General features: G+C 52.2%; 1 protein-coding gene across 2 annotated transcripts in view; it reads left to right on the forward strand.

Annotated features, from left to right (window-relative positions):
* PPARGC1B (PPARG coactivator 1 beta) overlaps positions 1-12,235 on the forward strand; it is a 103,627-nt gene that overhangs the window by 84,724 nt on the left and 6,668 nt on the right. For both annotated transcript variants that reach the window (XM_025178968.3, XM_006138100.5), the window contains 7 exons: positions 4,911-6,093; positions 7,080-7,116; positions 7,779-7,843; positions 8,782-9,571; positions 10,624-10,699; positions 11,460-11,581; positions 11,910-12,055. In XM_025178968.3, coding sequence (XP_025034753.3) covers positions 4,911-6,093; positions 7,080-7,116; positions 7,779-7,843; positions 8,782-9,571; positions 10,624-10,699; positions 11,460-11,581; positions 11,910-12,055 — 2,419 coding nt within the window. The remainder of the gene's footprint in view (positions 1-4,910; positions 6,094-7,079; positions 7,117-7,778; positions 7,844-8,781; positions 9,572-10,623; positions 10,700-11,459; positions 11,582-11,909; positions 12,056-12,235) is intronic.

Genomic DNA, 12,235 nt, shown 5'->3' on the forward strand with positions numbered 1-12,235 from the left:
CCCCAAGGAGTCCTAGGGAGATTCTCACTATCCTATCTGTGCATTTGGAGCAGTTTGTCTTCAGGGGGGCTGAGGGTGAAGTCAGTTCCTTGGAGTTAGGATTTATAATGTCCCCCTTCCCAATAAATTATAGTAGAACTTGCTTGAGTTGACTTAGCCTGGGGAGAGCTGTGTGCAAAATTGCAGAGCCCAAGCCAGTCATTCACGCTAATCCCCTGAAATCCAACACAAGTCACCATCAAAGATTTTCCACGGGAATAATGGAAATTGTGCAGTGCATTAGATATGCAGACTTAGATTGCCTGGGAAAGGCACGACATTCTGACAGGGGATGGGAGCGGGGGAGCATGGTTTCATACCAGCTGCAATGGAGGAAAGGCTGTTCTAAAAAGAAAGCACTGATATTGCCACAGACATGGGCTAGAGAGAGATCAGCTGTGTCTGATGGAATCCATGTAACTGCCTCTATATAACCTGCCTATCTAGCAGGCCTATCTAATAGATTTCCATAGTACCCACACTGTTTCCTGTGACACGATTGAAGGGTAAGAAATGACTACTCAGAGGCCCAACCAGAGCAACATGTGAACATGTTACTGGGGCTCAGAGAGACAAGGAGGAGTGGGGAAAAACTTTTATCAGACCAACAGCGGTAGGTGAGAGAGATGCTTTTGAGCCTCACAGAGCTCTGCCTCTGCATTAGAAGATACTACCTCGCCCACTTTGTGTCCCATCCTGAGACTGACACAGCTGCAGCTCCACTGAAGACTTTGTTGAGCTAAGTCACTCTCTTGTCCTGCAGTTGAGCTGAGTCAGTCATAAGAGATGCTACAGACCCCTCAGGAGCCTTTGGGATTCAGCTGCCACCCTACCCCTGCTGCAGGGTACGGGAAATCTGGAGAGCTTAAATGGTTCGGGATATAGGCTCTGTAGGTAGCTGATGCAAATTGAGCCCAAGTCTGTTGCAACCAAAAGGCAGTTCCTTTTGCAGCCTCTTGGGCAGCTTGAATAAACAAATTTTGAAGCCAGATACTCAGTCTGTTAAGATCGCAGAGACACCGTGACAGTGATGGGCACCTCTGTTGGAAGCACAAATGGAAAAGTCAAGCACAGAAGGGCTCTGAAGATGGAGCCCCCTTGTCATAGAGAGGCATACTAACCGGAAGTAGGGATGTCAATGAACAGTCGTTGAGAAGATTAACCAATAAGCTTAGGCTTATCAGTTAACCTTGTTGACTGCTTGCATCCCCTCCTTGCTGCCTCTGTATCAGGCAGCAAGTAGATGGGGAAGCAGGAGCTAGTGCGGCGGGGAGCCAGCTTAAAAGGCCAGCCCGGGCTCCTCCTCCTCCTCCCCGCCCCCTCCCCCTCCGGACCGCTGCCTAACCCTGCCTCCCGCCCCCAGGGTTGACAGATGGTTTCAACAAAAATACCAGACGTATTTGATATTACATCACAATCTACATTACATCTTATTTAGAAAATACTGGACATTTATATTTTATCAGTTTGCTTCCTGAACAGAAAGCTCAAATACTGGACTGTCTGGTTCAAAACTAGACACCTGGCAACCCCCCCCCCTCCCCCAGCTGAGGCCTTGCCAGGTCCTGCTCTGTTCCCAGCGGCCGGGGATGGCCAGGAGAAGGCTATGGGTATGGCGGGGGAGGGAGTGGGTGAGGCACTGGAAGTGCAGGGTCTGGCCATGAGAGGCACGGGGGCACTTGCTTTATTTCATGCTGCATGTTGCTCCAATGGGGAACCTGCTTCCAGCCCTGCTTCTACCTCCAGGTCCGGGGCCCCATTGCTCCGTGACCTAGCAGGGAACCGCTGCCTGCCTTGGGCCGCTGCCTGCCTGCCGTTCCAGCCTTGCCCCCTGCCCCCACAAGATTATAGCACCAGCACTGGCTGCCTGCAGGAAGAGGAGGAGAAAGCCCCCAGGCTCCTTGTTGATACAGCTTGTGGGAAAGCGCATGTGCTGCTATGGGGAAGGGAAGGAGTAGTGCACATGCTTCCTCACAAGCTGGATCTGGCACAGAGCCTGGGGGCTTTCCTCCGCCCACCTGCCTCCCACAGGCACTCAGGGCAGGTGCTATAATCTTGGGGGTGGGGCATGAGGTTAGAGTGGCAGGCAGGTGGCAGCCTAAGGCCACTGGGTCGTGGAGCATCAGGGCTCAGGAGGTAGAAGCAGGGCTGTAGGCAGGCTGCCACCACTGCCCCCGGGCCTCTTGCAGGGGAGCTGGGGCCAGTGGGGAGCCCAAGGTGCCCCCCAGGAGGGGCCAGGGGAAACCCCAGCCATGGCCACCCCTTCTGACTCTGCAGAGACTTGGGGGCAGGGCAATGCAGAGTGATGTGATTTCTTGTCATTTCACAGGAAAAAAATGTATATAGAGAGAAAGATACAAGGAAGCTTAAGTGTGTATATATGCACGCACGCATGCGCACACTTCTGTTTCTGTAACTTCCACTCCAGTTCACCCAATGAAGTGGGTTTTACCCATGAAAGCTTATGCCCTAATAAATCTGTTAGCCTGTAAGGTTCCACAGGATTCCTTGTTTTTGCAGATGCAGACTAATGCAGCTACCCTTCTGAGACTTTGTAAATTGAGATACATGCACACTGCTTTGTTTCAGATAGGCTTGCGTGGCAAGTTTTGCCTAATCAGGGCTCCATGGGTTTGAATATGTGCCGTTCAGGAGAACGTGTAACTTCACGTATATTTGCTACACATATTTTACCCTGATATTACTGACTAGCAAATTACCAGTTTTCAAATGATACCTAGATACCTTTGTACAAGACATATTTTGTACAAAGACCATTACAGTAGTGTCTGACAGAATTCATTGAGGGTGTGAATATAGGGGTGCATTCTATTGCATTAAAGCACCCCAGTTCTCTGGCTGAATACAAGCCAGCAGTGTACAGGCTGGGCAGGACTTCATAAATTAATGGTGATTGCCTGTCTCCTAGAGATAGAAGGGACCTTGAAAGGTTGTTGAGTCCAGTCCCCTGCCTTCACAGCAGGACCAAGTACCATCTCTGACAAACTTTTGCCCCAGATCCCTAAATGGCCTCCACAAGGATTGAACTCACAATCTTGGGTTTAGTAGGCCAATGCTCAAACCACTGAGCTATCCCTCTCCCTGTGAGTGAGCATTATGAATTGAGATCAAAGCATGGCAGCTGGGAGGTGTGTTCCCCATATGGGCAGTCAGACTTGTACTGGCTTGGCTTGTGCTAGCATGGTACATGCAGCAGTGTGGGGATTGCAGTGTGAGGGGTGGCTCAGGCTAGCTGCTGGAGCTCAGAATCGGGGGGTAGGGGGCGAGGTTAAGTTTCAGGCAGTTAATCTGCTGCCGCTGGTCTCACAATGTCAGTGCCGCTATTTGTAGTGCACTAGTTTGAGCAGAGCTAGTGTAAGTCTATGTTGGGGCTGAGAATCACACCTCCCCGCTGTAGCTAAGACTTCTCCTCATTGGCCAAGGCTGTTTCTTCATCTGTTTCCAGCCTGTGCTCCTCATTCCTCAGGCATCAGTCAGAGTCTGCTCATCATCCCTGTATGTTTCGAAGAAGGAAAGCAGTCTTCATCCGTTCTCCCTAAAGAGCAGCACTAGGAGAAGGCCCTGGGTGTGCTGCCTAGCCCCACCCAGGGATCAGACCTGGCTGTGGTAGATCCAGGCAGTAGATGCAGGAACCACGGCTATTGAAAGTTTGCATGTCTGCATTGAGATGTACAGAGCTGTGATTTGGCCCACTCAGCTGGCTATGATGAAGTGGACATTTCTAGGGCATAGCGGTCATTAGGACAGATCTCAGTAAACTGCTTCACTCCTCTCAAACAAACCGTGTAACATTGCATTCTTTGCTGATTTTAGGTAGCGCAGAGACGACTGAGCCTGCATTAGTATCTTTGCACGTACCATGCTCTGAGGGGCCTGGAAAGTTGTTCTCACTAAATCTTAAGTTTTAACGAATCCTAAGCCCTTGCAGGCCCATACACAGGAATTTTGGGAGGGGAGTGCTTTTTTTGTAAATGTGGACTGACAGAGTGTGAATGCACCCCTCCATGGTCCTCCAAGTAAGTGGGGAAATCAGCCCCAGCCTCCCCCCAGCTGGTCAGAGCACGGGAGAGGGAGGCTTGGACCGAGTGCCACTCCTGCCTTCCCCATGCCAGCTGGAGCATGCTTACTTGGGGGACCAAGAGGTGCTTTCGCACCCTTCGTGCGCACACACACCCCCTCGCATATGGGCCTGCCTTGTTTCAAAGTGGCTTTGTGAATCCAGCAGAGTGGAGCCTGCCTGATGGCAGGGCATGACTGGGTGTGTGCAGAGGAGGGGGAGGGGAAGTCATTGCAAACTGCATTTAGAGCAAGGATAATACACAGAGCGCCAGGGAGCCTCAGCCCTTGGATTATCATAGGGACGCCGCAGGTTAAATATTTATAATTGTTCATAATGTCCTAATAAATGTTGTATACGTTCTAAGACTGGGAACATGGGAACTTGCTCCAGCCTGTGCAGCGGAGACTTTGCTGAGCGCCAAGGCTGGCTGCCTGGGCTGTTAGCAAGGGCCTTCTGTCTCGCTGTGCTAGACGGGTTCTGAAAATGTCCAGTGAAGCAACTGCTCTGTCCATCCAACCAGGCAGTGCAACGTGCCTCATCACACCAAGGGCTCAGAAGCAGACCCTGCTCCTCATAGAGGACCACTCCCTTACTGCCTGGGTGAGGAATGGGCCCAGGGTCTGTTTCCCCTGTAGCATTGTTCAGTGAAATCACCTGACCTAGTGCATGTGTCCCTGGTGGGTTTGTTGCTCCTGCAGTGTATTTCGGCAGGTGGGGAATCTTGGTGAAGCTCATTTTGGGGCCTGAGTCTGTTCTTACTGAGGTGTGTCTCTTCTGTCTGTCTCTGAAGGCAGAGGGTCCCCAGGACAGAAAGCTGAGCTGTCTCCAGGCTCAGAGTCGGAGCTGCACAGAGCTGCACAAGCACCTCACCTCCACTGCATGCTGCCCACAGACCAAAGCCACCTGGCCCCCAGACGGGCACCAAGTCAGCGGCAGCAGCCACCCCCCTCTGAGTCACGCTGCACACAGTGGAGATGACAGCGACTCGAGCGAAGACTCACTGAGCTCCAATGAGGCCCCAGTCACGCCTCCCTCCTCCTCCAACGATGGTACCAGTGATCATTTGGCCAGCGAGAAGGCCATGCACACAGTGGTGAAGCTCATCCGCTACATGCATACTTACTGCCTTCCTCCACGGAAGCTGCCTCTCAGAGACCCTGCCGATGTGAAGCACCAGCACTGTAACAGCCCATACAAGAGAGCAAAGCCAGACTATCCTTCACAGACACTGCCCCTGGAGAGCCGGACATCCTGCACCTGGCAAACAGCAGCTGGCGGCAAGAAGCCTAGAGCCACTTGGCCCGAGTTCTCCATCCTGAAGGAGCTACTGGCCCGGGACCTGCTGTGTGATGTGAGCAAGCCGTACAGATTGGCCAAGCCCGTGTATGCTTCCTTGGTTAGGCCTCATAGCTCCAAGTCCCAAGGAGCATCTACTCAGGAGGCTGAGAGTTCTCCTGGGGGATGTAAGGCCAGAGCCAATATGCCTCTGGAGAAAGCGGAGCTCAGGCAAAGCCCCAAGGCTGAGTCTGAAGCCAAGAGAGAGACCAGCAGCCCAGAGGACGCCACTGGGAAGCATGCAGCTCTCTCCGCTCAGCAAGCCGTGGGAAAAGCGGGACGGAAGCAGGAGTGCGCTATTTATGCTGTCCGGCGCTCCAAGAGACTCAACCCTGAGCTCAGCCACTGGCTGTCCTTTCTTGACGAGCCTCCCCCAGAGCCGTCTGCCCCAGGGGAGGCAGCAGAGAGCCCGGTGAAGGATGCTCTCGCCTCCAGGGAGCCAGCGTTGTACCCAGACCTGGAGAACTTTGACACAGAAGAGCCTGCAGCAGTTGTGGAGGTGGGCGGCACAGACGAGAGGGACAGCGGATGCCAGAACCACCCAACAGAGACCCAGACCCCTTTGCTGGGGAGCCCAGATGAGGGGGGAGGATGTGAGGTGGATGAGAGCCGGCACTACACCCCATTGCATGAAACAGGTAAGGGAGGAGGGGCTGCAGGGGACTAGAGGCAAATTAACGCCAGCACTTACCTGGAAGTGACAAAACTAATGTCCAAAGGAGCTGCTGCTGGCTCCGTTCTTCTCAGGCTGTCAGTGCATGGGGGCTTAGCATAGGCTGAACTGGCATGCTGTGTGTTAGGCACTAGCCCTTTCTGCCAGACCTGTGCACTGGCTGGGCTGAGAGTCACTTGTAGCAGTGCCTGGCTGACATAGGAAGCCTTTGTGCATGTGCCTGTAAATGGCCGAGCACTGCGGACCCCATAGCCAATGAAGCAAATGCCAAATTTTTGCAGTGCTGTAGGGCCTTTTCTGTGTGGCTTGTGGGGTGCATAGTCTACTGGGCAGGGCTAGAGACCAGCTCTGTCAGTGAATCAATGTGACCTTGGGGAAGTTGCTGCCCTTCTTTGTGCCTCAGTTGCCCCATCTTTAACATGGAGTTAAGAACCTAGATCTTCCTTTGCAAAGTACCTTTTGCTCTATGGATGGAAAGCCCAGATGAGTGCCAGGCAGCATGTGTTCATCCAAAGCTGCTCTCTGCTGAGTGAATCTCAGCAAAACCATCGGTGAAGGATTTCTCCCCGCCACCCTTTCCATAGAATACTAGCCCTTCAGCTCAGGAGCAGAGCAGGCCAGACCTCCCCCTGGAGCCCCTTGTAGCACTGTTATTAGCAGCATCTTAGCATGGGCATGGGGAAAGAGATTTATAAACATTGTGTAATTAGCCCTCACAATGCGTTGCCCATTTGGTAGATAAGGAATGCAAATCAGAGAGGCAAAGTCACTTCCTCAGGCCACACTAGGTCCAGGTAACCATGCTAGGTCTAGAGCTCAGAGCTCCTGGCATCCAAGCCCCTACCTAATCTGCTAGCCCATGCTGCCTCCTTTTCCTGGGTGTGATACAATCAATCAGTGTGACGGGAATGCAGCCTGTTCAGTAATTCTGCTTCTCTCTGTATCTTTCAGAAACACCCACGTGTCTCACACTGTCCTTGGCACAAACGTAAGTGTAAAACAAAATACTTCCTAGCAGTAACAGTCGGGGCCAGCATGTCTGCAAAATGGCCTGTAGCGTTGCCTGTATGGACATGCATTTTAAATTTCAAAATTGTAGCCAGCCAGACTAAATTACAGAGCTTTGACCAATCAGGTGAAGAGGACGTGCAGCAGGGAGAAGATGAGTTTGAAATGTAATGTCCTGGACTGGGTTCCTAAGTGCAAGCGATAGCATGGCTTCAGGTCCTCAGATTCAGGGCAGGTTATGCCAATGGATTTCTCTGCTGAAGGCCATAAAAGTGCCATATGGTGGAGCGAACGTAGAAGGGGTATCTCCCCTCTGGGTCCTTTTCTTTGATATAAGGACTTGTAGCTCTGGCTGGTTGGGAAACATTTTTGCTGGAGTGTCTCTCTAGCTACCTGTTCTTCTGTCTCAGCTGGGAAGGAAAATGGAAATGCTTCAGAGGCTTGGATTTTGCCCTCCCCCGCTGCATTATGTGTTCACCCTGAGGCCGCAAAGAGTTGGAGAGGGACAGAACAGGCATCCCATATGGGTTAGGTCTCTTCTTCCTGTTCCCCCTTTGGCTGGGGTCTCTGTGCTGCTCTTTCTCAGTCTCTGATGTTCATATAAACACCTCCCCCTTCCTCTAATTTTCTTCTTCTCTCCAGTGATCCTCCATTTGGGAAGCGGAACTTCGAGCAGGCGCTGACTGTGGAGCTATGTGGGACTGCAGGTAAGCCTTCCTTTGTTGTCTCGACTCTCTCAGGGTACATTGGGAGATGAGGGAAAAAATAACAAAAATTCAGGGTGGGATAGTCTGGTGCTACCTGCTTCTAGACGTGGTGGTAGCCCTCCTTGTTGGAGGAATTATTTAAACAAAGTAAATATAATGGATTTTACCAGTAAAAATTCAGATACAACTGATTCATAGATCTCTGGGGTGGAACATAGTAGCTGTGGAGTGGCACACAGCAACAATTTCAGCCAGGCAGTGAGGAGGAATCCTGTATTGAACTGAAATGAAGGAAAATACAAGGTGCCAAACTCTACATCCTCCACTTGAATGTGGTCAGAATCCCAAGGATAAAGTTCCTGTTAATAGGAGTGTTTCCATTGGCTTTAGTGGGGGCAGCTGCCTTAAGCAGGCCTCAGATCATTGCTCCAAAAACTGCAATAGCCAGACTCACAACTTGTCTGCTGTTGCGGGCATTTGCAAGGGAGCTTTCCCTTCCAAGCATTGTCCAGGTCCAAATCTGCTTAGTTATCTAAATGAACTGATGCACAACCAGTACAGGCCATGCATACACTGGAACAAATGCATGGGCTAATTTTCAGAGGTGCAGAATGCCTGCTAACCTCATTTGGCACGAGTGCCCAATTCCTCTGACAATCCAGTTAAAGGCCTTTCTCACCACTGTGTTTTGAGGAGGTTGCAGGAGGGAGATCCCATAGACTCCCCTAGCTGCCAACCACTTTGGTGTTGCAATGACCCCCTTCTGAAGACAGGAGGCTAGCAGTAATTAGCAGGGAGCCCCTTGCTACAGAGTAAATGTCTCCCGAGAGAGTCACCCAGACTTAGCTCCTTGTGCCATGGCCAGTTATGGTATTGCCTGAGGGGGAAAGCTCTTCTCAAAAAGTTTCACATTTGTGGTTTGTTGGGGGGGGGTCAAGGTCTCACACCACCTACCACTCCGCCATACAAGCCTGCTGAGGAGGACCTGTATAAGCCGGACATTCCCCATGGGTCAGTGAAGGAAGAAGCCACCATCACCCCTTCCACTCCAGGTCCAAGAACCTTAGCAGTGGCAGTCGATGTGACTGCCTCCCGGAAACTCACGAAGAAGCACCCAGAGCGAACAGAGCTTTACGCTCATTTGAGCCGAGCGACCGTGCGCCCTTCCCCCTCGGAGCAGCAGGGGGTGCTGAAGCGGCCCTTTTCTCGCTCTTTTGGGGACCATGACTACTGCCAGGTGCTGAAACCTGAGGCCATGCTCCAGGGGAAAGTGCTGAAATCCTGGGAGCCCCAGAGCCATGTGGAGGGTGAGCACAAGAGAAGAGTGCCAGACGCACACTATCAGGAGTTGGGCCAGGCCACTAAGGAGGGGAAGGGTGAGGCTCCGTGGAAGGAGTGCAGCAAGCAGCTCAGAGACCAGGAGATCAGAGCCAGTTTAACTAAGCACTTCGGCTTCCTGGACTGCACCCTTGAAGATGAGGACACAGGCTTCTGCAAGACCCCTGAATACGACATTGTCTTTGAAGACAGCTGCAGTGAGAGCAGCTCCCCTGCGGAGGAGGAAGAGGAGGAAGAGGAAGAACATTGCGAGAGTCCGTTGGAGTCCAAGCTGTGCTTGCGCAGGAACCCACTTGCCAGGTCCAGTTTGCACCACTGTTCCCGGAGTAGATCCAGCTCTGGGTCTTCATGCTGCAGGTCCAGGTCTCCAGCAAACAGACGGACTTTCAGGTATAGTAGAGTGGCTGCCAGGTGGGGAGGGGTGGATCTTGTGAGTCCCAGCCTGCAAGCACATCTCAAGCAAAAGACGTTCTTGGGGATTTATACTAGGGGTATAAGAGAGACAGGTGAATAGAGCACAAGCCTTAGCTCTGCCACCAGCTCCTTGTGTGCTCTTGAGCGAGTCACTTTTCCATCTCTGTGCCTCATTTTCTCCATCTGTCACATGAGGATACGTTTGTTTTCTTCTCAGAAGCACTGTGAGATACCAAAGAGCAGGCACTAGACATGCCAGGTAATATTCTCCTGTCAGGGTTCCAAACACAAGGACCCCAAAGTGAAGCTGAGGAGGTTCCCCCTACTCCCCAAGGTACATCCAAGCATTCAACCCCAAAGATCACACAGGGCTTAAGCTTCTGGCTTCATCCCTGACCACCCTACGGGGCAGAATTATGACTGAACACTTCCACAGAGCCCGAGCATGCAGAGCACCTAGTCCACGCATGGCACACATGTACTGATCCGAGGCCCGTCCCACAGTCCAGCCCAACAGGGAGTTCTGATGAAATCGTCTTTATTTCTGAGTCCAACACAGTTTGTTTTCGTTCCTTAAAGTAAATGATAACGCACCAATGGTGATAATACACTAGTGGATGCTTGATGTGGGTCAGTCAGACAAGGCTTGACCTGGCTGATGCTGGGTTTCTGGGGTGGTACAAAAAGGAAGGTCACAGCCAGAATTGGGGAGGAGCCAGGAGCTCCTTGGCAAGGGGAGAGCTACACGGAGGTAGTAGGAGCTAGTGAGCCACATCAAGTATCTGTGCAGAGTGATTTCCCTTGCAGCTTACGTCCCGAGCCAAGCCCAGGGAGGCTTGATTTGATCTGGGAACCAGGCTCTTCTCTAGAGGGTCTGCACACCGAGTCAGCTCTGCAGGGGATTTAAAAAAAAACTTGCCAGACACTGTCAACTTGCTTGTGCCGCCGTTCCCCTTGAACTGGCACAGCTCCCCCCGCAGGGTGGAACCCTGCTGGGCACTAAACGCCTGGTGCTTGCTTACACACAGATGCGAGTACAGCAAGCAGTGCCAAGGGGGAGACGCCAGCCGGGACCAGACTGAGAAGAGACGGGACAAGGCCATTGTAAGTGGCAGGCTGGGTGCCGTGCTGAGGAAGGTGGAGGCAGCGGGGCTTTCCGTGAGAGAGGAGCATCTTCATGCTGAAAGCCATTCAAGTCTTGGGCAATTCATAGCCCCTCAATTAATCTCCCACTCCAGTAGACTCCTCCACTGTCTCCTTTCTGGCCCTGGCTGTAGTATTGCTGGGTAGGGGACCAATTTTAAACAAGGGCATGGGGCACAGATAAAGAGGAAGCAGTTGACATTGGCAATATACAGTAGCCCTGGCACTGGAGGAATTCAGGGCATCCTATGTCCAGGGCTTCGGTGTCCTGAGAATTAGCAGTTAGGGCTGGGAGCGTAGAATTGCGACGAGAATGAGCTGAGCCTCACAGCTACACATAGGTGCCTGTAATGGTGGTAATTTGTTGCTCTTCTGCATTGCCTTGGACACCCCCACGCATCATGTCACTCACACACATCTCTGGCATTTTTTCCTCAACACGAGCTGAGTTCCACAGAGAGGAATGCTCAGTAACGTTCCCACGGTTACACTGCCCCACGGAGAAAGCCGCAAAGGGATGCAGTAGAAGGCAAAAAGAAAGAAAATGTGGATGAAAAGAGATCAGCTGTTTGAGGCTCCTCAAAGGGCTTTTTATGCAGAGGGGTCAGGTCTTAGCTTTACCTGGACTCAGAGATGTGGGGGTCCCTGGGAGTAGGGCCAGGGAGCGTCAGGGTGGCCTGGTAAGCGGTGAATCTGAGTTGTGTTGGTTGTGCTTGTGCAGAGCGAAGGCCGGGTGGTGCACATCAGAAACCTTTCCAGCAGCATGAGCTCCAGCGAACTGAAGAAACGCTTTGAAGTGTTTGGGGAGATCGTCGAGTGTCGGGTTCTGACCAGGAATAACAGGTGTGTTGAGAACCAGCTTTGTAGTTTAGCTTCTTGCAGGCCTATGCCAGGCAAAGCAGCAGGAATGCTCTTCGAACCTCTCAGATGTAGGGTGCTCGTCCAGCTGACTCATCCTCATCTTTGAGAGGGAAGAATGGGGATGGCCTCGAAACAGCCCAATCCCCTGGGCATACATCACATCCCAGTGCACACAGGGGTAAGCAGAGCTGTCTGTAAATTCCCTGTGGGGATGTGGAGCCAGTAGAACTGAGGTACCCCTTAGGAGATAAGACTCATCATGTCCATCTCCCTGCTTAATCACCTCTGACTCTTCTCTTTGGCTGCCCAGGGGGGATAAATACGGCTTCATCACCTACCAGTGTTCGGAGCACGCCGCCTTATCGCTGAAGAACGGCGCCTCACTGAGGAAGAGGAATGAGCCCTCGTTCCAGCTGAGCTATGGTGGCAACGTGTGGACCAGATACACTGACTTGGGTGAGAGAACAGGCAGGCCCCACTGATGAGCCAGGCTCCCATTTCCTGAGGGCAGAGAGGGCACGTCTACACAGCAGGGCGAAAGCCGAAATAGGCTACACAACTTGAGCTACATCGATTGCATCGCTTAAATCTCAGTAACTCATTTCGGCTTTTGGCGCTGTCTACACAGCAGCGAGT

Source organism: Pelodiscus sinensis, chromosome 16 (assembly GCF_052426305.1).
Source record: "Pelodiscus sinensis isolate ZL-2025 chromosome 16, ASM5242630v1, whole genome shotgun sequence".
NCBI classification, from domain to species: domain Eukaryota; kingdom Metazoa; phylum Chordata; order Testudines; family Trionychidae; genus Pelodiscus; species Pelodiscus sinensis.